At 41.8% G+C, this 26,365-nt stretch overlaps 1 protein-coding gene across 1 annotated transcript in view; it reads right to left on the minus strand.

Annotated features, from left to right (window-relative positions):
- DNAH11 (dynein axonemal heavy chain 11) overlaps positions 1-26,365 on the minus strand; it is a 3,642,058-nt gene that overhangs the window by 1,682,927 nt on the left and 1,932,766 nt on the right. Inside the window, exon 44 of the mRNA XM_078663510.1 lies at positions 6,382-6,535. Coding sequence (XP_078519636.1) covers positions 6,382-6,535 — 154 coding nt within the window. The remainder of the gene's footprint in view (positions 1-6,381; positions 6,536-26,365) is intronic.

The following is a 26,365-nucleotide window of genomic DNA, read 5'->3' on the forward strand; positions in this document are numbered from 1 at the left end:
ATGTTCCTTTGGAGGACCAACTATGACCATGCTGTGGCGTGGCTAGAAGACATGATCCCTGTATGGTCCCACCTGCCACTATCTGACAAGACAGATAGCCATCTGAAAAATGTTTATACAACCTAAATTCCTGTACCTCTTTTCAAATAAACAGTTCCCACTTACCACTCACTTCTAGCGGGAGCTGCAAACAACATTTTTTGTGCTGGTCTGGGCTGGCAGGCAACCCAGAATTTCCTGGGAAATACTCATCTTACCGCTTGATCATAGGGGGTGGGGACAGGGTGCACCTGATATAGCCCTGTATGCACTCAGAAACCTTGTGCATTACATTTACTTCTGGATCTATCCCACACAATTTCAACTACACATGACTATCCAGGCAGATTATGCAGCACTGTGCCCTTTGGCTACAGTGCTCTATGTAACCTACAAACCACTGTAAGCTGAGATAAACATGGTGGAGTGCGTGAGCTGGGCGTGGGATGGCATGAGGTGGTGCGCTGAGCACCTCTGCCTATTTGTGCCTTCCATACCTACCTATCAGGTGCAACCCCTTCTTACCACATGAGGGTACCACGTTGAGGGTGTGGGGGCACAGTCTTATAATCTTTGTTAATCTATATGCAGAGAATCACTTTATACCCCTTCTTGAGGCCACCAACACAACGCATCCCACTGCACTAGAGATCCTTCTCTATTAGCAACTTCACACTTCTTGTGCGTGATACACAACACCTTCCCAGACTCCCTCCCACTTTACAAGCTCTGGAACACATAATCATCAACCCCTGCAAATTTGAAATTCACCTCTACTCTATTGTGCAAATCTTATGACCGCACCTGTCCGGATGACTGCAGTGTGCGCCACCCGGGAATCTGACACTGGCCACCCATCACAGATTCCAAATGGTCCTACTGCTGTGGTCAGATAACATCCATATCCCCTAACTGCAGACTGCGGCTAATACTCTTTAAATTCCTACACACGCTATATAGTACCCCAATGCAACTCCACCAAATAGACCTGGCGGCAAATGTGTGTTCTGTTTGCTGCCCCTCAGGCCTCCTTCTTACACCTTGCATGGGAGTGCTCGTGGGTGGCCGACTTCTAGGTTGGCGTGTTCTCTGTCATACATTCTACTACCTGCCATTCCGCACCTCAAACTCCCTTGATTGGCGTCCTGGGATATGTCAAAGATGTCCCTCATGGAGACTGTTGTCTCACAGCCATTCTCCTTCTCCTGAGTAAACGTCAAGTTGCTGTGCACTGAGGCAAATGGCTTGCCCCCACAATATAGGCATGATTGCAGAATGTGACTTGCTGTCAGGAGCAACTATCAAACCTTTGGACATTTGAGAACCTCCACTGCCCTTCTTGCACCAAAAAGACATAGTCCCTCTGCCAGTGATGGAGGGACTCCCTCCAGAAAGTGACCCCTCATCCTCCCAGGACCAGAATCCACATGCTGCAGGAGCTGTGCTGGAACCTGCGATTTTATGCCCTGTTGACTGAATCACGGAGGCTGGGAGACTAACTATCATTCGCCCAACTGACTGATGGTCAGACTATAGTGCATTTTCAAACCGGGAACTTATATGTTGATATCATAACTGCTGTGGTATCCCGTTGGAGGGGTTAGTGTGGTACATGTCATTGTACATTGCTTGTCTTCTGCCGTGCCCCTGTCTCCCCCTCAGGCCTGTTGATGTTGAGCAATGTTGTTTATTATCAAATGCCAATAAAGAAATAAAGAAAAAGTTGCAAAATATATCTGTGTCTGTCATTATTCGAACAATGCTGTCTAAGAGCAGCCTGGTGTTACGTTTGACACTGGGGTAGAGCAAGCCCCTATGATATTTTGTGCTATACTGATATTGTATCTATGGCATTTGTTCCTTAAAAAGCTTATGTCAGTTTTTGTGTGCCTTGATGTAATTGCTGAAAAATGCACCCAAACCTTAGCCCAGTGCTGTGGTACCGCATTGGAGTGGTTAAACACTTCATAAATGTCCATAACAAACGGAATACTGTGTAAAAGTTATGTATTCACATAGGGAAGCTTCCCACATCCATGCATGAGTAGATTCTCTATTCGGGGAGTTTTCTTTGCATTTTAGGTCTTGTAGTCCTGGTTTGATAATGGGATACAAAACACTAACTGTCCCACAATTTAAAGAAAACGTCTACTCAAGCACAGACATGAGAAACATGGCAGTGTTGTGCTCATCTCCTATGAAGGTCATGAAGATGAATGAATGAATGAATTAAATAAAATTTATAAACGCGCGACTAAGCCCGAAGGCATTAAGGCGCCTAACCAAATAAAATCATAAAAGGCAAATCCAGAACTAAGGGTAGGCTTTGGCAAATAGCCACGTCTTAAGAGCCCTCCTAAAGGCTTGCTTGGCGGTGAGGGATTTAATCTCAATTGGCAGAGTATTCCACAGCTTTGGAGCCAGCGTTTGAAAAAGCTCTGCCACCCCACTTGGCTCTACGGACACGGGGGACTGAGAGTAAAGATTTATTGGCGGAGCGCAGAGTTCTGGAAGGGGTATAAGGAGGCAACAGGTCCCTAAGGCCTCCAGATCTATTTGTAGCCAAAGCCCCATAGATCAGACATAGGGACTTAAAAGAGATCCGGGCCTCGATTGGAAGCCAATGCAATGACTTTCTGGCAGCCGAGGCAGAAGCCCGCTTAGGTAGATCCAATACAAACTTGGCGGCAGCATTCTGCACCATTTGAAGTCGCATTAACAGACCCTTGTTGATGCCTAAAAATAAGGCATTACAATAATCAAGTCTTGAGCCAATTAATGCAATTACAATTTGCTTTCTGGCTTGAGGGGACAGATAATGTTTGATCTTCCGCAGGATGTTTATTATGTCCCAACATGTGGAAATGGTCCTCTTTACTTGCTGACCCATACCCAGGGTAGAGTCAATCATGACTCCTAAGTTCCTGGCCAGGGTAGTGGGTGTCGGACACACGCCCAACGATGTAGGCCACCATTCTGCCGACCAAAAGTCCTACTTTCCTCCGAACACCAGAATTTCAGTCTTTTCGCCATTAAGCTTCAATGAATTGCAAATCATCCATTGAGCAACTGCCTCCATACAGTGTCTAAAATTGGAGGCAGCAGAGCTGGTGGGTTGGGCGAGAGACATCAATATCTGGGTATCGTCGGCATAGGAGACTACCTCCATCCCATGAGATCTAATAAGCCTGGCAAGTGGGGTCACATAGATGTTAAAAAGGGACGGACTTAATGCCGACCCCTGGGGGACCCCACAATGCACAGGAAGGGATGGAGATAGGAACTCCCCCAGCTTAACTCTCTGTTCCCTCTGGTCGAGAAAGGAGGCCAGCAATCTAAGTGCGGGCCCCTCCACCCCTATCTCCCTCAGTCGAGATGTTAACACTGAGGGAGACAGGGTATCAAACGCAGCCGTAAGATCTAGCAGTATAAGGAGAGTGGTCTGACCCTTATCTACTCTTGTGCGGATGTTGTCAAGCACAATTGTAAGGGCCGACTCCGTGCTATGCTCTCTCCGAAATCCATGCTGCGAGTGATCCAAGAGGCCAGAGGTTTCCAGAAAGGCTGCAAGATGCTGTTTAAGATGGGTTTCCAGCATCTTTGCCGGTGCTGGGAGCAGCGAAATGGGGCGGAAGTTTTTGAGAACCCCCGGGTCTAATGTGGGCTTTTTTAACAATGGTTTAATCACCGCCTTTTTCCATTGTGAGGGGAAAACCCCTTCCCTCATTTCCCTATTCATGATCTCTAATAACAAAAGAATCTCCTTACATTGTTTGAGGATTTTCAGGGGGCAAGGGTCTAGCGGAGACCCCGACCTAGTATTGATCATGAGGACCTCAAGTTCCTGGAGGGAAAGGGGTGGAAAGCTGGACAGACACCCTGAGAACACCTCCTCGGATGATGTTAGCGATGGACCAAGTAAGCAGGCAGAAGTAGGTAGTGCCGCCCTCTGAAGCTCTAATGCCGAATATATGTCCACAATTTTAGATTGAAAAAATTGTGCAACATTGTTACAGAGCTGCTGTGAGCTGATAACAGGATCCGGCACCTTCAGTGATGTAAGCGTGTCTACAATCTTGAACAGCTCTTTCGGCGAAGAGAGTGAGGAGGTAAGAGAGGTAAAATACTCTTGCTTAGTTTTTATCACCTCCATCTTATAGTTCCTTAGGAGGGTTTTATGATTATCCCTCTCCGGCAAATCCCAACTTGTCCTCCAGAGACGTTCCCGTCTCCGTACTCCCTGCCTAAGAAGTCTTAATGATTCCGAGAACCATGGGGCCGATGGCCCTTTCCTCACGGAATAGCGCAGCGATGCAGGTGCCAGCTCGTCAATCGCTATTTTGATGGCACTATCCATCCTCATTACTGCAGAGCTTACGTCCTCCTCTGGGCAAATCACCAAACTGGGAAATCTAGGGGTGAGCGCGTCATTGGTTATGTTTTTGAGATTAAGTCTCAATTCCATTTTGCTTGTCTCGTTCCGCATGCTATTAGCAGTGGCGATCATTAGTTCTATAGGGATCGCATAGTGGTCCGACCAAGAGAGAGGGATGGGAGTCTCTATGGTCAGCCGGGTGTCATTAGAAAAGACCCCATCCAGCGTATGGCCCGCCTGATGGGTGGGACCCTTGACTAGCTGTTTCATCCCACCGCCAGAGAAAATATCCAGTAGGGATAGAGTTTTATTTGATTCCAAATTTTCCAAATGGAAATTAAGGTCCCCCAGAACAGTAAAGTGTTCACATCCAAAATATGGCTCTAAAATATTGAGCATGTGAAAGCCAAAATTTGCTCTGGTCCCCGGTGGTCTATATATGAGGAAGCCAGTGAACGGAACCCCATATGATCCATTAATGGAAAACTGAAGAGCCTGAAAGGTATCTTGGGGTTCAGATAGTGGGATAATATGGCAGGAAAGGCCGTCTCTATAAAGGATGCCTAGCCCTCCCCCTATACGTCCCACTCTGTCCTCCCTCACCAGCGTATACCCTTCTGGTACCGCCTCAACCAAATCAGGGCCCGAGGAGTCCTTAGCCCACGTTTCAGTAATAAAGACCCAAGTGGGTTTTCTGGCCGATACGAAATCCTTGAATGCGAGATTGTTCTTAATTAGTGACCTCGCATTTACGAGAAACCCCTTATCACTCCTCATGCTAATTCCTGATTTAGAACTCGGACCTATAGGTGTAACGGCAGCAGCAGGGGCCGACACCATAGAGGAGGACCGAAAACAGTTGCAGCCTGGGGAGGTCTGAAACGCCTCCGGGGCGTTCCTATGATGGCAAGGCAGCTTAGAGGGCTTAAGGATGATCAATTCATGCCAAGAGTAACTAATCCCTAAGTACTCACCATCAGTATCTCCAGTCCACCCGCCATCCAGCCCGTCCTTAGCGCGGACGGGTGCAGACGGGCTGGACTCTGGCGTGACTCGGGCGTTACTGCGGCACACCCGCCGCGCGCACACGCTGCGCGCCAGCATGTTGAGCCAATATAGGGCTCTAGCCAGTCAACCTGACTGCTAGAGTGCTACCTCGCCTGGCGTCCTGTCAGCATCCCCTAGCTACCCCCAAGATGGCGCCGATATTCCCAGAAAGCGCGAAATGCGCTAAGAAGGACCCGCTGAAGCCGCGGTGAAGGGCACAGATTATAGTGCAAGTAAGTGACAGTGATATTAAAAACAGGGGAAGTGTTTAAAGTAAGTTTAAATGAGAAGACAAAAACGGGGAATTTTAAAATAGAGCACAGCGCCTAAATGCCACAGCGCAGCGCACAGCAATGGAAAGCCTTAACAGGCAAACCCACCTTCCACTGCCCCTTAAGTACTCTTCGTTCTGAATGCTTTCGTTCTGAAAGCCTCTAGCCAGTCAACCTGACTGCTAGAGCGCTACCTCGCCTGGCGTCCTGTCAGCGTCCCCTAGCTACCCCCAAGATGGCGCCGATATTCCCAGAAAGCGCGAAATGCGCTAGGAAGGACCCGCTGAAGCCGCGGTGAAGGGCACAGATTATAGTGCAAGTAAGTGACAGTGATATTAAAAACAGGGGAAGTGTTTAAAGTAAGTTTAAATGAGAAGACAAAAACGGGGAATTTTAAAATAGAGCACAGCGCCTAAATGCCACAGCGCAGCGCACAGCAATGGAAAGATGTACATTATAGTGACAATTATATTTATGTATCTATTCGCATTTGAATGCTATAATTGTGTGCTTCTTAAAACAGCCTATGCCTATTAGGACAATACTCATTTTATCCTCTGCTTTCATTGCATGAACATCTAACACACCACCAACAACACAATGTTTATTACTTAAACATGTCACTCATGTTCTTGCTGTACTGCTCACCTGTACCATACTGTGCTCAGGGATCGGACTGATGGTTTTAACAGAGCTTGTTCTCAGTTGATCCAAGCAGGCGGGCACATACTTGTCAAACAGGATTGTCAAATTAGCTTTTTCATTCTGGTGACTCCTTTCATCTATCCAGCTGGTAACATAGCTGGAAAAAAACACTTTGGATTAGCAACATAAAATGTAATGTTAGGCACCGTCTAGTGAAGGTTGATGAATCTAGTGATGTTGTTTTGTGATCTCTACAGTGTTTTTTTTTTACAAAAGACAGTGGTCTTTGCAGACCAATATTACAGTGGCGGCTCCTCCACTAAGGCAGAGGAGCGTTGCCTCACTGCTTTTAAGCAGTGTAACTAAGGAACAGTGGAATAATAATAACTGGATGTTATTATCATTTTATTGTTTACACCTGCTTTGCGGGCGGGTGCGCGTGGCTCCTCTGCTCTCAGACCAGGACAGGTTTGCCCTCTTCTAAGTGCGCAATTACGCTTTGACCGTCACTCTCAGGCCGGCCAAACCGTCATGCTCTCCTTACATGTTCTCCATGCAGGCTACTTTACAGCCTGCGTGGATAACATGCCCAAGCCCCCAGCTCCTGTCTGAGTGCTGAGCCACGGCGCTCAGACCAATCACAACGCTGCTTTGCAGTGTTGTGATCAGTAGGGGGAGCCTGGAAGTGTGCTTCCTGGTTCAGCAGAGTCCAACGGAGGAGAGATGCGGGACACATCGATACGGTAAGTGGTTTTATTAATTACTTTTTTTACATCCCCTCCCGTGCCTCACCACCCCCGATCCCTGCTGGCCGCTAGTGCAAACTTATTGTCTTCTCTCAACTTATCAGTTCTCCCCAGACGTATCATTAAGATCTGTGCTTATTCAGCGCAGAGCCCAGCTCCTGATTTATTGTGTTTGAGGGTGCAGATTTAACTTAATGAAGCAAAAAAAGATGCTGCTTTGCACTGAGCTGCATTGCACTAGGGGCAATAGCAACCCAGAGCCTCATCTATTAAAATACAGTGCTTGGGCTCTCTTCCCCAGTGCTGGTGCTCAAAAAGGATGCCTAGACCCACCACACCCCATTTCTATTACCAAATATTATGTCTAGACAAACCTTTATATTTTTCACACATTGGATTCACTCTGTTCAGTGCAGCACACAAGCAATGTGTGAAATGTTAGGAGAAATTACAGGATTTCTCCTAGTAGCACCTGTCTCACGAAGGTATAACTTTTTTGCACAAAGTCGTGTCTAAAAACTTTAGTAGATAGGGCTTTGTGTCAAAAACCATGGGCCGCAGAGAGTAAATACCTGTGTACCGCTGATGGGAAGCCCCCTTGATTACAAACAGCAAAAAGTGCAATTTGCATTACTTTAAGGGTACTTTCCATTTTGTGCTGGAAACTAAATACTTTATCAACACTTTGCTTTGTGTCCCTTTGCATGAATTTATAGAGGCTCAAAGTGTTGATAAATCTGCCCCAAAGAGTCTAAATTTCATAGATACATATCAGAATTTCTCCAAATGAATGCATGAAATGCAGACAGCACAAGTCAGAAGTAGTGATCAAGGATTGCCTTTTTTCTTTCTGACTTCGGCTGTCTAAAGTTCATGCTCTAACTTGGAGACTCTCTGGATTATATTTATGAACTTTAGACACCTCAATACCAAAACAAGCAGTGGAAAAGCCAATAGGTCTGGCGTTATAGGACAAACCTTTGGCAACTCTCGTTTTTACAAAACTTTATTGTTGGAGAAGCCTCTGAGAATCACAGTAGTACTCCATGAAGGGAACTATTTTGTGTGTGGATGTGCTCAATGTGAAAGGGAAGCATGCCTTAACTCATAGTGAAGTCAGCCAGTTGCTGAAGTTGGCTGACACATTGCCCCTTAGAGAAAAATGTTAATGAGACAACCACAGACAAATGGATGAAGTGTGGCTGAAAACCCCTAAAAGTAACTATGCCATGCACATTTTAGTAAAATCAAAAGATCTTCACTAACACAGGCCTAAAAAAGTCTATAATTCGGTCATTGCCTGCCAGATTCTTGGCTTTGGGGAAAAAGGAAAGACAGCAAGGAACAAAGTAAGAAAGAAGGCAAGAAAGAAGAAATCAGGAAAGGAATGGTTAGGAAAGAAAGAAGAAAAAAAGAAAGAAAGAGGAAAAGGAAGAAAGAATGAAAGGGTCAAAAGGCCAAAATAAGGAAGAACGGATAGAATACAGGGAAGAAAATAAAAAAGACAAAAGACCAGAATGAAAAATGAAAGGAAATAAAGAGGGAAGAAAAATATGAAAAAAGTAGGACACAAAAGTAAAGATGGAAAGAACGAAGAAAGAAGGAAAGAAAGAGAAAGCATGAAAGAAAAGAAGAAAGCAAGAATAACGAAAGAAAGCAAGAAAGAAGGAAGCATGAAAAAAGCAAGAAGAAAAAGGAAAAGGAGGAAAGAAGTAAGGAAGGAAAGAAAGGAGGAAGGAAAACAGAAAGGTGGAAAGAATGATGGCAGGAAAAGAAGAATGGATGATAGAAAGAAAGAAGGAAGATAGAAGGAAAGATGGAAAGAACAAAGGAAACAGAAAAAAGGAAATAGCAAAAGAAAGGAAAGATGAAAAAGTAGGAAGGAAAGATAGAAGAAAGAAAAAAGATGAAACAGAGAGAAAGATGAAAAAGTGGAAAAGAAAGAAAAAAGAAAGAAGGAAAGAAAGAAAGAAGGAAAGAAACAGAAAAAAGTAAAGAAAGATGAAAGAAAGGAATGAAAGCAATAAGTGAGGAAAGAAAGAAGGAAAGAAACAAGTATGATAGAGAGCAAAAAGAAGGAATTAAACAAAGGCGGAATAGGGCAGAAAAAAAGAAAAAACAAGCAAAGAACGAAATACAAAATGTAATATGAGTGCTGCAAATGATACATGATAAAGGTTTTTCTTCCTGGCAAAGTTTATTAAAGAACACGTGGTGTAATTGAGTCCAGAATAAATGTGTTGTGAAGAATTATCTGCTTATAAATTCACATTTATAATATTGAGGCTTTCAGTTTGTGTACTGTATGCATAGTGAAAAGAGAATAACTTAATACAGAACAGTTTGGAATGGATGCAATCTATTATGCTGGGACATACCAGCTGTCAGATAAACAAAGGGCACTTCAAAAGGAATTTACAACAGCACTGGCAGCAGACAGGAATTGAGAAAGTGTGGGCTGTGGCCTGTATTCACATCTGGTAGAAAGGTCATGTTTTACCTCAGGCTCTAAACAGAAAATGCAACACTAAAGTAATTATAAAATGAAAACAAAAACAATGGTGCTGAATTAAACTACCTTGTGTGTGGATGTGCTCATTCTGAAAAAACAAAGTGCATTCACTCAAAGTGGAGCTAACCAGCAGTTGAAGTAGGCTAACACATTGCCCCACGATGTATGCTGTAGTGGGCGGAAGCAAACTGTGAATGGCACAACAAAAGACCAGTGGATGAAGAGAGATGGCGGTTGAAAGCCTCCTTAGGTAAGTACAACACAACAGCACAAATATGAAACACACTACATATATCATGACTAAATAAGAGACAACACAACAAAACAACACATAAAACAATTTTGCTGTATTTTTTGTTTTCAGCTACTTTTGTCAGTTTGTTGTCACAATAATGTGTGTTATTTTGCTATATTGCTATTGTGTTATAGTTGTACTGTGTTAGTGTCATATTCTGTCATTGTTGTTTTCTGTATCTTCCGTTGTTATTTCAACAAAAAGCTAATTGAAGACCTGTCTACACAACATTTTTGGGTTAACTTGTGGTAAAAGAGCCTGAGCAATGGTACAGTACCACCTTAAACAGAGGTACGTGGATGTTTGTCACGGAACTTTAAAGGAATTTGTTGCTTTTGGCTGGAACTATAGAAGCCTTTTTGACCTTCTAAAGTAAATGATAACCTAACACAACAACATAATACAATGCCACATAGCACAACTAAACATAACAGGCAACAGAAAAAAGTCAACGCAGAACAAAAGACACTTACTGTACAGCACAACAGTGCAGTGCAATAATGCAGCACAAAATACAACCACATAAAAATGTCAGTGCAGCTCATCCCCAGCACAAAAACTGAAACATAACAAATACACACAAAGATGATCAAATCTGCACTCGTAATATGATGTCAAAAGAATGTTGCCCCAAATAATGCTTTGTAATTGGTCCAATAGTGCAAAAAAAAGATACCAATTGGACTAAGACCCTGTCACACTTTCTATGACCAGACACCAAGTCTCTACATTGTGAGACATGTACATTTGTGCACATTTGTTACAAACAAGTACAACTTGCCTTAGGGAGCTATGGAAATCAATCATACACTCAGCGTATCTAATACTTGGGGTGCTGGTAATTATTTTCTTAGTGCCTCCCACAAAATTATAATTGTCTGCTGCACCTTCATTGAATGATGTGTTTAACTATAGAACAATATTGATTACTACTACATAGTTTGCTTTTCTATTTACCTGCACCATGGCAGAGCAGTTGGTGTCCAGTTGTATCCCATGTACAATCCATTACGTAGTGGCTTCTGGCTAGAATTTCTGACTCCTGGCACCAGCTCATAAAAAGCCACCATGAATCCCAATTCACTGTTGCTGGGTCATTTCTTCATCACTAGCTGGAATTACCTCCCCTGTGCGGTACAGTAGGAAATCTGCTGCAGAGCCTCACTTGAAGCTTCAAAGGAGAGCAGCCTATGCACTGTTTGAATACAGCAAAGCACACTGCTGATGTTTCAAGGATGCAGGCAAGCCTGTACTCTTTGAGAGGGAGTTTGATGGTACTTACTGAGTGGATTCAGAACCCAGTGGTTGCTTTGGGAACACCCATGTGGGTGCTAAGGTTCAGGGTTAAGAGTCAGGTTCTGTTCTTTTTCTGTGCATAGGAACCCTAGCACCTACTGAGGATGGGACAAGCTAATGGGTACTACTGAGGATGGGACAAGCTAGAGGGTACTACTCGACATTCTTTGCTTGCATCCAAAGTGTACTAGTAGTAATAACTTTATTGTATAAATCACTGGTTACAATAAATCCTAAAACCAAGAAAATCCTAATATCCCATTGTAAAAACTCAGATTCAATACAAATATGAAAGCAAACTATTGTTTACATCAACTAGTGGATTATACAACCAACTCTTGCTAACTTGTTTAGGATGAACATAAGATTGATTACATTTGATAAGATTGCTGAATAAAAGAATTACTGTGAACATTTAAAACAAAAATGTACCACCTCTTCTATTATTCAGACCCCTTGTAAAAATACACATACAATGAGATTATAAAAAACCAGACAGTAATATATGTTGAAGGATAAATTATGCTACCAACTTTGTTTAAGTTGTATAAGATTGTTTGATCATTAGAGAATAATCGCCACGCTAGATGCTCTAAAATATTTCTGTAGATACTTCTTCTGAATAACCAAGGCTTTGGACCTAGGCAAATAATATGACCTACCGACTAAACATTATAGTCACATATCCTACAATCCTACATGCTGATAAACCAGGGCAGGATGTATTCCAAGATCCTTCAAATTGGGAAATTGGATATACGTTAATCTAAAGCTCCCCCAAAAATTCTTTACTGAGCTTCAAGATTTGAAGAAATATATGGTTGTCTCACTGTAGTATGGGAATCTAAAACCAAGTCTATATGTTTATATTTCAGGGATTCTCTGAAGTCTTCCTCCCGGCTGCTGGCCAATAGAAAGGTGTTTATTTGTCTCTTATTAATGCCCTTGGGCGTATCACTAAGAATATTTAGCTGGGGAAGTGTTTTTGCCTCCAGTGAGACATTTAATGTTGAGATTTTCAGACTATTCTTTGTATCCATATTAGTATTTAGCTCATCATAAAATAAGCCGCTTGTTGGAATCTGCATTGGTTCTGCTACACCACAAAATATAATTTCTTGTTGCTACCATATGGAGAACTCGAAATGATGGGATATCCAGTACGAGACATAGCATACTTTGTGGGATTGCTTGCTGAGCATTAAAGAAGGATTACATCGCTTTTACGTATGTTCAGGACTGAAATAGGTTTTACATTGAAAATCTGTGATCTGAACAGTAGTAATGGAGTTATTTTTGCATTCAACACTTTGATTGACTGATCAATTGCCCTTCCTCCATAGATTCTTGCAAACCTTTTGATGTTGTTAATTACTATTCCAACTTCCTGTCTCTTTGATTGAATATGCAAACTTCATTGTAATTTATCATCTATTTTCACACTGAGATACTCATAAATTCTTACTTTGTCAATTTGTGCCATGTCGATTTTCCATATGTCTTTATTATATTTTCAAAAGTACATTAATTTTGTTTGATTGGCACAGAGAAAATGCCTCATATTAATTTTGGAGTCTTGATATTTGAATTTGAAGGATTCTGGCAGTTATTGCAAGATTTCCAAATCATTTACATAGGTTAGATATGTTATTAGATGTTTCCTTAATTTTGGTGGCAGAAGTTCTGTGTGATCCAGATATTTGTGAAGATACGAGATATAAAGGGAAAATAAAAGGGGTGCCAATATGCATCCTTGTTTGAGACCATTATGGGCATAGATTTTGAGTGAGAGAGAATTCCTGTCTGACAATTTAATCTGTAGCCATATGTCTTTTTGAAGCACCTTAATAAGATGGAGTAGAGAGTGGTTGACTCCCCAGTTTAACAGCTCGGACCACAAGAGAGAAGGGTTGACCATGTCAGATGCTGTAGTTAAGTTACCAAGCATGCAATGAGCACTGTCTATCTTGTGCATTCTGAGGCAACATTGTCAAAGTTGTGATGTTAACAATGGTAGAAACACTAAGCTCTTCTTGGTGGCTCAATCATGCACATTTTGGAGCAGGTATTTTGCAAGGATCTTCCCATCACAATCTAAAGTCACATCTTTTGCACTTTATATTGCCACCTATAGTAAATGTATTCCTTTTTTCAGGCATATAATATCTATGCAGGAATTTAAAGTCTATCAGTTATGTTTATAATTAAATGGTATCTCCTTCACCTGCACACAGCAGTAAGCACAGCGTTTATCAGAAATGTATTGTCCCATAGCTTCTTCCCATCGGTGCTTGGGTCTGAAAGGGAGGCGAGGTGCACAAGCAATTGAGTACTGGAATGAGATAGATTTGTCTATGTCACTACACAGTTTGTATGTGGAAAGTAATAGCTTTTCAGTAAGGGGATTGAGGAACTCACCAAATGCAGCTCTGGCAGCTGATCGCAGTCTTTGGTAGAGCAAAATAGTCAATGCTGTGCTTCCTCCTTTAAACCTAAAGTTATAAAGTCCTATAAAGCATCCCCCTTCGAAAAAATCTCCCAGTGTCGTATTACCTATCATAATTAACAGTTTTATAGCAGCCTTCTCCATTGTGGGAGGTAATATTAGATTGATGGCAATGGGCAAGAGCAGAAAGTATGGAATTTCAACAACGAAGTGGCGTGCTAGTTGCCACTAAGCTGGACAGGTTATATCGATTATATCCACATCGTCAGTCGCAAATGCAGCTTAAAATAGACTTTGAGAGGAGGATTGCATGCTCATGTTTGACATGTAGAACTAATGAATACGTTGTACTCCAGTATTTCAAGTAGCATGCCAAGTAATATACATGAATGGATGGCACAGCAACACCTTCCTCTCTCATAGGGCACCTGTGCACTCCATCTCATAATATAAAATCAGACATCAAGAGGGAAGGAAAATAATGCACACACTGCATCCTCCAAAAATGTAGCACATCTAAACCTAATAGACACAGGGCACAAAAGATGAATACAGAATAAATTAGTATTCTGTAGTTAGTATCCCAGGTTGAAATAACAGATCCAGTTTTTCTGACTGAGGAAACCTCACCACGTAATGTGACATGCTTCATCATAGGCTTCCTCATTCCAACCTGGCACGACGGTACTACCAGGGCAGACTCTACTTTATGGGCATGATACATTCTTGATTAATCTTAATTCTTGATAAATTCTTGATACATTATAATTCCTGGATAATTACAGGGTTCCCGATAAATATATATTAGGGAAAACCTATGTGATTTTCCTTTATTGGTAGGTACCCTAGATATGATTAAACAATAAAGGGGGATGTTTCTGGGTACTATGACTCTCACATCTATTTTTCTGACCATTAAAGCTCTCTGGAATTCATCAGGGCTAATGAAGGTAGAGAGAAATAATTCCACCTAAACTAAAATAGCACCTCTAAAGTGGAGGTGAAAAGGGGACTTCCTACCATCCTTCAATGAAGATGACAGCCCAAAATGGGTGAGTTCTTTGAAACATTGTCAGATGCGAAAGCGGCATCTGTCCATGTACTTACATCATTCTCCCTTGGTCTGCTGGATTCCGGCAGACTGAGGAGAATGATGTAGGTACAGGGACAGTCGCCATTCCTTGATGAATGTGACACTACAGGAGCATCTGGCCATGTTCTAAAGCTGGGCTCTATGTGAGGAAAGTAGGAAGTAAATATATACTCCTCCCTATTTTTTGGGGGGTGTAGTTGCAAATATGGTTCAATTGGTCAACATTCTGCAGGAATATAAAAACATTTTTCACAGGGAAAGACTAATCTTCCCCTAGTCCTTCTTAGGAACCGTAAGGGTAAATCTCATCTTTCATACCACACTATGTAGCACTATTGGTGAAAACCAGAACAATTTTAATATCATTTTACAGAAGTAGTTAGGAGTTTGAATCAAATGTTCAATTGGAGGGTTTAGATGCAAATAGTCTCTTAGAAGGACCTAAAGCCAGGTTTATAGGATTTTAATGGGTTCCAAATGATTGTAGTGTTATTCAGTGGCAAAATGGTCTATTGTTAAGCATATTTGTGACACTGGTTTTTACTTTTAAGCTGTAATTTCTGATTACAAAGGAGTAGCTGTCCCATGTTTTATATCTTCAGAATGGTAATAAAAAATCATTTTTGCTGGTAAAGTTGAAATTGCCAATACTATTTTAGAAATGCCACTTTTAGAAAGTGGACATTTCTCTGCTCTTACAGCTCTGTGTGCCTGCAGCCTGTCTCCAAGACATGTCTGGGGTGGGGGACAGCTACACTTTGCACATTCACTCGAGACAGCCACAAACAGGAAGGTTAGGAGGGACTGATTACTCATCTACATTCTAATGGCTTATCCTGCGCAGGATAAGCCAGTTAGGGCCCTGTCCCCACACAAAGGGTTTATTATCCCCTACTGATGGCATTGGGCCAGGGCTGGGAAGAAAGGACCTCGGTGCACTTCAAAGATCCTTCTCTGAAGTCACCCCCACTTCTAAGGCACAAATGGGTAAAAAGACTGGGTCTTTGACCCCAGCAAAGGAGAAACTACTGAACCTATGAAGAACTCTCCCAGGAGGAGGGACTGCTGTGCTGCTACTAGGACTGCCACTATGCTGGACTGCTGCTCTGAAAGAGCTGCTTTCCTGGGTACTGTGTTGCTCTGCTGCATTCTACCCTCTGTCCTGCTGAGGAAAAAGGACTGGACCCATCTCACTTGAACCCAGAGTGACTCCAAGAGCATGGTGGCTTACCCTTGTTCTGAAGTCTCACTGATATCAAAGACTTCATACAACCCTGCAAGAGCGCCTGGACTCTGCCAACCTAGACCTGGGCCTTGGAAGTGAGGTTTTCTGTATTGCAACTCTCTACGCATTGGTGGTGATGCGTCATCGTCATTCGGAACTGACCCAGTTCAACCACAGAGAACACATCCCCCGTCTTCAGTGCTGCTCAGTGCCAAAGTTTTCCCTAAGTGCACAGCTCAACAACAATGCATAGCCCATCTTCAGTGCTGCTTGACGACTAAGCTTCACCAGAGTGCGCAGCTCGACAAAGACACATCACCAATGAATCCCTCAGATCGACGACAATGCATTGCCTCCCTGCTCCTCATTTCAATGTCATCACAGACCCCATCCAAAGGTACTGTTTCAGTGGGCAAAGGCTGGTCCCTGTATCCGACTTGCGCTCCATCACGGTCTGCCTTAACATTTGGATTTGCCCCAGTCAAGCGCGACCAAATATCCCCAGTTGGTGCTTTAAGACTAATGCCCAATATTTTAAAATATTTTTAAAAATCCATAACTTTGGTTCTACTTATTGGATGTTTGTCATTTTGATCTTGTTTTATTAATAAAGTTATTGTCTATTTTTCTAACCTGGCGTGGAGTCTTTTTGTTATCTTGTTTTCATAGTGTTGCTGTGTATTGCACAAATACTTTATACATTGCCTATTTAGATAAGTCTGACTGCTCTGTGCCAAGCTACCAGAGGGTGTGCATAGATTATCTTTTAGTATTTATCTAGTTTACCCTAGGATTGTGGTTCCTGCTTGGACAGGGTGCATACCTCTGCCAACCAGAAACCCAATTTCTAACAACCCATAAGTGAATACTCAGGTAGGGATTTACCAAACCCGGACAATGTTCTCTATATTGGTCAACATGTTTCTGCCCTCAAATAGCCATTATTTAAGGTGAGGTACTCGATCCCGGTGAGTTACAGACTATTAGGGGCCATAATATGGTGTGCACCCTGAACCCCTTGCCAGGAACACCTTGAGTAGAGAAGTGAGACCAGACTTTTGTGGGTCCTAAGTGGATTTCCTTATGAGTTTTGGTGACCACTTCATCAATTTATTATTATTATTGTGCACTGATTGCCATTACAGCAGCAATTACAGAAGGGAATCAGTATAGCTCCTGATGAACGCCCCCACACCTTAGGTAAGGGTTATTTAAGGGCAGAATTGCACTTTGTTTTTAATTGTACTTTTGTTCACATCATTTGAGCATTGGTTAGCCTACTGCAATTGTTAAGCACTGAGGTTAATACATCTATATTTGCCTCACAGTGGTTTCACACCGCATTGCTACTTGAAGATGCATTGTGATATCTTCTTACTGTCCTGCATAAGGATTTCTCTGTAAATGTCAATTACCTTCTCAATCATATTTCACATAACATTCATTAATCTTTGAAAGATATTCCAGTGGAAGCTGTTGAAAGTGGCAGATGAATTTCAACAACAAACCCAACTTCCAAGGGGGTTCTTCCCCAAGAAAGGTTTGAAACAATGGGCTAACCTTCACGTTTGTATGGCACAGTTTTCCAATACATTCCCTATAATGTTTTAAGTTTAAAATGCAGTCCTAGAAGGACACTCCATATTCCAATTATTCATACTGCATCAAACATGTAAGGTGCTCCAAACAGGTATGGCAAGCACAATAGTATTAGGCAATATATAGAGACAAAACAGCACATTTTCTGTGCAGGTATCCTGAAAGTAACTAAAAAGTCAAAGGACACAGTTGAAATATTCAGCATATGCAATTTCATCTGCGCTACTATACATTTCTAAATGTCAATCAAGCCCACACAGGGGGTGGCTTGACGCCAACACGGATGGCCACCGGATAGTGCAGCTCCATGGTGGTTTGGAAGGAACACTCACCTCCTTTCGGACAACACTTCCCTGCAAGTTTAATTATGGGAGTGCCTGCTGCAGAAATGTTCCCTGACCTCGGATTGCACTCGTTTTGCAGCCATGGTAAGTGGAAAGCACTAAACTTTTTTATGTTAACGCTCAGCATTTTCCTGACAGGAATCATGCCCACCATTTGCTATTTGCCAGCAAATGGAGTTTGTGGTTTTCTCAACATGCAACAAATTACGAGAATTAAATTGACTTATACACGCAATGCTTGCTTCATCAGCCTATTCTGGTGGCGTTCCTCAAATATACAGTATACCCTTCCACAAAAGGTGCCAGCAGCAAAACAATTACCTCCTCAGAGCTGAAGGCTGTGCATAGCAGTGTGCAAATGACTCAGATTACAAGAATAACAGCCTTCTCTACATTCCAGGACTGCGCAGGGTAAATAAATTCCTATGCAGCCCTACTTCCAGTTTTATTTGTATTGCATAAAATGCATGACGAAGTTTATGATTATAAGGAGATGCTTAATGCTGCTAAGTTGTGTCTTAAATTATTCATTCAGCTCATGAAATACTGTACTTTGCTGAAAATTTCGCCCTTTTGAAACACTTAATTTCTATGCTATGCAGCATTGACTTTTATTGACAACTTCATGTGCTCACCTTATCTAATTCAGTTCTTCTCTGCACATTGAGACTCCTGATTCTTACAAGTGTTGATGATGGAACTTGATATTTGAAACTATACTTACATACTGCAGTTTCAATTTGAATGACATTAACTCCCTCATAAAAACTTGCTTTGTACAGATATTCCCTGTTCATCTAGGGAGTTATTCTTACCCTTCATTTGCGTTGATGGGGAAACAAAGTCTTTCATATGCAATTCCACTTCCCCAACATCACAAACTAAGACTCACATTTCGCTGGACTCTAACCCATTCTTTATATTACAGGACAATATTTGAGACTCAGAGCAGGGCAACTAATCTCCTTCTTCAGCAACAATGTCAAATATTCCACTTTCAACTGCCAAGCATACTTCTCAATTGATTGGTTCTTCAGCACTTTCCTCAAACAAAAGGGTTAAGAAAGACCCTACCTCGCCTGCTAAATCTCCTCCTCCTATATCAATGGAACTACTCCTAGAAGAAATAGGAGCTCTCAAACCATATGTGGAAGAAACACATATATGCATTTAAAACCTTGATGGCAAATGGTCAACTATAGATAACAGAGTTACATAAATGTAAAAAAAGAAGGAATCATTTCAGTTTATTGCTTCCTCCTTTGCAAATGGAAATTAAAAAGCAAGTCAAAGATCAAATAATCTTCGTATTAATGGCTTGGCAGAGGGTTTAGAAGGATCCAATCCAATCTCCTCCTTTGAATTGTTTCTCCCAAAAGTTCTTGGTCTTCCTGAAATACCAGTATTGAATATCCAACAATCACAGAGACTAGGTCACAGTTCATGTACTGCATCTTCCTCTCAAAAACCGCGAGGTGTCATTCTCGACTTTTTGATGTATTTTGATTTATTGAAAGTATTACAAGAAGTTAAACTAAAAGGTTGAATATCGTATTGTATTGTATTGTATTTCAGACTTATTAAGCGCGCTGTAACCCTACGGGCATCCTGGTGCTGCGGTACAAATACTCTGTCATCATACTTTCGGGCTCAATGGTTGCTAGGCTAGGCCTGTACTCTAGGGAATAGCCAAGTTTTAAATTTGCCCCTGAACTTCATCAGATCCTGCATCTGTCTTAGCTCAACTGACAGACTATTCCAGAGGCGTGCTTCCGCATAGCTAAAGGCTCTTCCATCAGATTTAAATTTCTTAATCTTGGGTATGTTCACCAGATTGGTCGAGGAAGACCGAAGGCTCCGGGTGGGATTATACCAGTTGAACTTAGACCGCAGCGGTATTGGTCCCATCCCATGCAGTGCCTTGAAGATGATGCACAGTGACTTAAATTGAATCCTCTGGGGTACCGAAAGCCATTGCAGCTCCGCAAATGCCAAGGATGTGGGTGACCGTCGTGGTCTTGATAGGGCCAGTTTAGCCACCACCGTCTGGACTCTCTGGAGTATCCCAATCAGGTACCTAGGGGTTTCCAGCAGTAGCGCATTCCCATAGTGAAGTCGACTCAAAATGACGCTCCTTACAATGTGTCGCACCTGATATGGGAGTAGCGGAAGGATCTTCCGGAGAACCCTGATCAGCTTAAAGCTGCTTTTCACAATTTTATTGACTTGGGTTATCATGTCAAGGAGCTACACTACTCTTTTTTCAAGACTACGGCAGATAAAAGAAAGAAAATTCTAGACATGCAACAAGTGCACGGAACCTCAACGCCAGATTTGGACCCTGTCATCCTTGCCTTTTTAAAGCGGCCTACAAAAGTTAGACTATGACCTGTGAAGATCCTGCTACACTATAGCGGTTCTTGGACAACTGCAGAGAAGAAGAAATGGAAGTTGCACAACTATCTACTGCTTGATTATCCTCTTTAAATACCAAGCAAAGTTCTGTGGTCACATCTATTACATAATTTGTGTGATCATAGTATTCTGAATAAAAAATGTTTTTCTTTCTTTTGTCCTTGTTAGGCAGTGTTTTTCATATCTGGTCATAGTTATCCCTAGTCCATTTAAATGGTCTACTCTCCTTCCCGACCTGCCCTGGAGTATGAGTCAGTCATGTTGTCATCCCAATGTGGCGTGAACAGCCTCAATTTGTGCTTGTGTTTTCTGCATGTCATTTTGTTTACTTTCTATATGGATTCTATCTTTTTCTTTCTTCTTTTGCTTCTTTTTCCTTCCCTTTTGTCTGTCATGTCCTTTTGCATATTTCTATTACATTTTCTACTTACTTACAATCATACATTCTTTTCTCAGTGTTTTTTCGTGTTATGCTGTATTTTCAATTTATTATTGTAAAGGTAGTTTGTATTTAATAGCTATTAATCTTTGTTAAATGGTGCTGTACGTTACCTCTTGGCAAAGGCAAAGAGTGCTCATCCATTTATTCAAGCTTAAAGGAGACATAATATTCTTACAAGAAACTCATGTGGTTGCTTCAGAAGTTCGAAAAACCTAAGCGACAATGGGTGGAAAATGCTTTTTCATCCTCTGCGAAAAGAAATGGAGTTATCATTCTTTGCAATAAAATCTTCATTTTACACTTCTCTCCCAGGAGTCAGATGAGGAATTTCTATTTCTCTGTTTAACATTTATATACCTAGCTAAACCAATATGTTTTGACCTGCTATCTCTGCTAAACTAATGTCCATATCCACAGAGTATGTAATATTTGGTGGCGACTACAATTTAGTTTTAGATCCCTATATAGATTGGAGCTCTAAAACAACCTTTGTCCCATCTGCCATGCATAAGCTATTCACTATAACTATTGACTAACGATCTCTTGTTGACTCCTGGAGATTATGTAACCCACTACTATGAGAATTCACATTTTTGTATTCCACAGACCTAACCCAATCTGGAAATTAATATTGGTTTGTCTCCAAACCATTAGCACAACACATTATACATGCAGACATTATCTCTACATTGATCACAGATCACTTGCTGTTGACATTGAATTCAGAATTGCTCCCTATGATTGCTGGTAATAGAAGATGGTGTTTTAACATGTCCTTGTTACTAGACCCGACTTTTAACTCCTCATTTGAGTTATTCACTACTGAATTCTTTGCCCTCATCCTCCACTCTCTATCCTCATGTTGTATGGGATTTGTTGGAAATGGCCCTTTTGCAGGGTTATCCCAAATCTTTTTGCTTCTTCCTCCTATTTTTTCTGACCTATTTTTGTTGGATTTAGGACTCTGGCCACTTTACCACTGCTAATCAGTGATAAAATACATATGCTTTCTGTGTAAATTATGATTATAATTGGTTATTCATGATTGGTAGATTTAATTTACTGGTAAGTCCCTAGTAAAGTGCACTAAGTGTGCCAGGGCCTGCAAATCAAATGCTACTAGTGAGCTTGCAGCACTGGTTGTGCCACCCACATGAGTAGCCCTGTAAATGTGTCTCAGACCTACCACAGTAGTGTCAGCGCACGCAGTGTTAAACTGCCAGGTCGACCTGGCAAGTGCACTGCCTTACCAGGCCCTAACCTTCCATTTTCTTACATGCAAGGCACCCCACTGGTTAGCCCAAGGTACCTCCATGGGCAGAGTGAAGTATTTGTAAAAGGTAGTATGTACTGGTGTGGGTGACATGCCCTGATAGTGAAATACAGTGTATTTTATCTTCCACTATTGAAAGGCTAACTGCCCCATAGGATAGGTCATACTGCACCAGAGAGGACAGAATTAGTTTGGACTGGGCTCAGAGTCCCTTGCACAAAGAGAAAAAAGTCAAAATGGGGTATAAGTAGTAGACCTTAAACCCCCAAACTTTAGATTACTTCTGGACTCAAGAGGATCCTTTACCAAGGAGAAGAGCTCGAGAGCTGCAAGGAGGGGTACTGCCCCATTGCTGTGTGCTGTGTGTGATTGGCCAGCAGTTGCTGTTTCTGCCAATGAAAGGACAAAGACTGGAACTTTGCAGTGAACCTGCTTGAAGAAGAATCTCTAAGGGCCGGTGTTTGCTGGCATCCTGTTCTGAAGTCTCAGGGACACAAAGACTTCACCCCCAGCTCCCCAAAACTCTACTGCTGAGAGTTCTAAACTGCCAGAAGGTGCATGCTGCTCCAGTTTTGGGCCTCTGGAGGTTGATACTGCTGGTGGGAGTTGGAAGAAACTGAAGAAATCAATGCATCGCCTTCTTGCTCTTTTTCCGACGCAGGATCGACGTGTGGGAAGAATCTTCCTGCACCATCGCCACACCTCTGCAGAAATGGCGTAGTGCCTGCAACTGCAAGAACCCATGCCTCATGGGATCGCGGCTGAAGAAATAGACGCAAAGCCGCTTGCCGCATCGATCACCAGTGCATCCTGGATTTCCACGAATCGCACCTGTGCAGCAAGCTTTCCCGACGCATCACCCGCAGACCAGAACTGTCTTGGAATCAACGCATTACTTCCCCCTAGAGTCGGGATTAGATGCATCAGTTCTCCTGCATGCAGCAGAACTGTTGCATCACCTCCCAGAGGACTCAGGAACTGACGAATCGCTTTGTTTCTCAATGCTTTCCTTCTTTGCGGCTGCTTGGCCTTGTAAATTTTGATGCATCTACAGGTACTTTGTGTGAAATCACGCATCCGTAGTTTGCTATGGACCAGGTAGCTTGAAACCTTTTGAAAGTAACATTCTTATTACATGTATGTTGTATTTTTGTCATTTTGTTCTTGCGGAACTTAAATAAAAATATGTTATTTTCCTAAACTGGTGTGCTGTCCATTTGTGGTGTTATCACTGTATTACTGTGTGTTTTGAGTACAAATACTTTACACCTTGCCTTTGGGATAGGCCTGTCTGCTCATGCCAAGCTCCAAGGGTGTGAGCAGGGCTTATCTAAAGTGTGTATCCACCTTACCCTGACCAGAAGCAATGGTCCCTATTTGGACAAAGGTTCCTACCTCTGCCAACTAGAGACCCCCATTTCTAACAGGATTCATTTAAAGCATCAGCTAGAGATTTTATCGCCTATGTTTCATGGAGGAAAAAATTAAACTCTCAGAAAGTGGTAGTGTCATGAGTCCCCTGTGTCCTCTGATCCCAGGGAGGGAACTGATGCGATGCATGAGTGGTGGAGTGTACCTCACGGGTCCGGTCCTCTGCTCTCTTCTCAGCAGGAGCAACAGCTGGACTGGACTTGGCGTAGGGAGCCCGCAACCATGGAGGAAGAGGCTGGCACCCACCCTGGCTCCTTTAAGTGGGACTCGTATTTTACAAGCCCCGCCCCTGGATTCAGCGCCCCTTCTCCAGAACCAGTGACTAAAAAGGACCGTACCGAGGCAAGAGAGGTGTGGCTCGATCCCGGAAGACGAGAAGAGGACACCGGCCAAGATGCATGGGCAAGAGCTTTGCCAGCGCGAGACGTCAAGACCCCGTTGTTGCCTGCGAGAGAGGTGGAGATTGAACAGCAGGAAAAGCCCGGAAGCCAAAGACCCCGAACAACGTCCAGCCACACTACTGGAGGAGTGTGGCTCAGTCAGGTATGGGCAAGGATCTCGGGGTGGGCCGGGAGGAGGGGAAGACCGGCGATTAGCAGGATTGTACTAACTCTGCTCCTGCCTGTTGTACCCATTCCCTTGCACTCCTTCATGTCCAGAGCACCGTACAAAGACACTGGTGGTCCCTCATTCCCTTTTCCCTGAGGTGTTATGTCTGATAAAAAGACTCACAGTTCCTCTGCCTGTTTTCTCTTGTTTTATCTTGCTGAGGAAATCCGGGTTGCCTGGAGGAGAAGACCACTGAAGAAGTCACCCCTGAATACCGCCCTGATGCGGAGAAAGACTCTAGCCATACCGGAATAAGGAGTTTTATTCCTGTATTAACGCTGGCTTATTTCAAACGCCAACATAACACCAATAAAGAGCCCAAAAACACTTTGGGAGTAGCCATCATTTCTTACGATCTCTCACAGCTTGATATCTTGAAACACAGTAAACATCAGGAAACTCTTTATACTATCACTAATTCCACTATTCATTTCAATAACCTAATTATAGAAAAATGTAAATACAAAAAACTCTCTACATAAAATGCTGCCTCCTATCTGCTTAAGGGAAATGCTAGATACTATGAGGGTCAAAACAAAACAGGTAAATGTAACTTGCTGCTAATCTTAAAATTAAATTTATTCTAAAAGCAAAATTCCCCCCCTGTTTGTAAAGAAGCAAATATTTTAGATGAGTTCAAAACGTATTATACTACTTTTTATACCCCTGAGTCCATTTCAAATTCAGATGCCATACAACAATGTATATCCTCTATTCAGAAAGGTTTTGACATCAACATAGATTTTTCCCCATTAGAAACAGATATCTCCCTCGAAGATATCTCTCAAGAAATTAGATTGATTAAAACAGGAAAAGCTCCCAGACCAGATGGCTTTCCCATTGATTTCTATTCACATTACTCTAAACATTTGCTTCCAAAACTTCCTGACCTATTCACTCACTTTATTTCTTCTAGAGCACTTTTCAAGAAACCCTTTTTTGCCTTATTCATAAAGATGGACGAGACCCACACTTGTGTAAAAATTATAATTCAATCACCTTAGTAAATTCTGTACACAAAATATTTGCTGAAATCCTTGCTCTTTATCTGGGTCCCTTTTTAGCATTTCTTATGGGTAAAGAGCAGTCAGGAGTCATCAAAGGTAGTCATATTTCAGATAACACTAGAGTGTTCTTCAATATAATAAGTAAATCCAAATATCATTCCCACTCACTGGTGGCTATCTACCTTTATGCTAAAAAAAACATTTGATTACATGAATTGGACATTTATGTTTTATACACGTTCATGGTTTGGTTTTGTCCCAAAATGTATCTCCTACATATCCTTATTTTACACTGCAGCAAAAGCTTTAATTTTTGCAGGTGATCTCATCTTGCCTTATTTTTCTTTACAAAGAGGTGTAAGGCAAGGGTTTTCTCTCCTACCAGTGCTTTTTATTCTTGAGTTAGAACCTTTTCCTGCAAAAATAAGACAACATCTTTGTATACCTGGTTTCCAAAGTGGAAATCACACTAAATTGTGTGTCTATGCTGACCATATCCTTCTATTCTTGTCTCCCAACTTACCTGGCAGAAGTTGATTCCTTTTCAACTCTTTGTGATTATAGATTAGATCATGATAAGTGTGAAATTCTTCCCCTTAACATTTTATGTTTTAAACAAGATTTTCTCAATCTAATTTTGCGTGGAATCCTCATGAAACTAAATATTGAATACTTTGGTTTTCATCTTCATACTATATCTTTAAACCTAAACGCAGTTATCACCAACTTATCTAATTCAACTGCCAGATGACATCCTCTTTATCATCAACATGATACTAGCACCCATTGTTTTTTATACCATTTCTGCCGTTCCTCTTAATTCACTGTTTTTACTTTAAAAAAAAAAAATGTACTCCCTACTTTCCTCTTTTCTATTGAATAATAAAATGCCCTGTCTGTCTTTTCTTAAGCTTAAATGAAGTAAATATTAGGGAGGTGTGATCTTCCCTGATTTTCAATCTTATCTTACTGTTTTCTAATTAAACATACTTCCAAATATTAATTGAATTCATCTATGGAATTCTCTCCTTATTGAAAAGACATTGAATTATCCTTCTTATCCAAGTTTTCCTCTTCTTTTCTCAAAATACACTCTATCATCTACTATTCATAAAACTACTTATAATCTACTCAAATCAATACTCTTCTCCCACCTTTCAGAAAAAGAACACTTTCTTCACTCTTCTATTTGGCACACCAACCTTCTAAAAATTAACAATAGACCTATCTTTTTTGGAAGACATGTAAAGAGAA

Source organism: Lissotriton helveticus, chromosome 10, assembly GCF_964261635.1.
Source record: "Lissotriton helveticus chromosome 10, aLisHel1.1, whole genome shotgun sequence".
In the NCBI taxonomy this organism is placed as follows: Eukaryota; Metazoa; Chordata; class Amphibia; order Caudata; family Salamandridae; genus Lissotriton; species Lissotriton helveticus.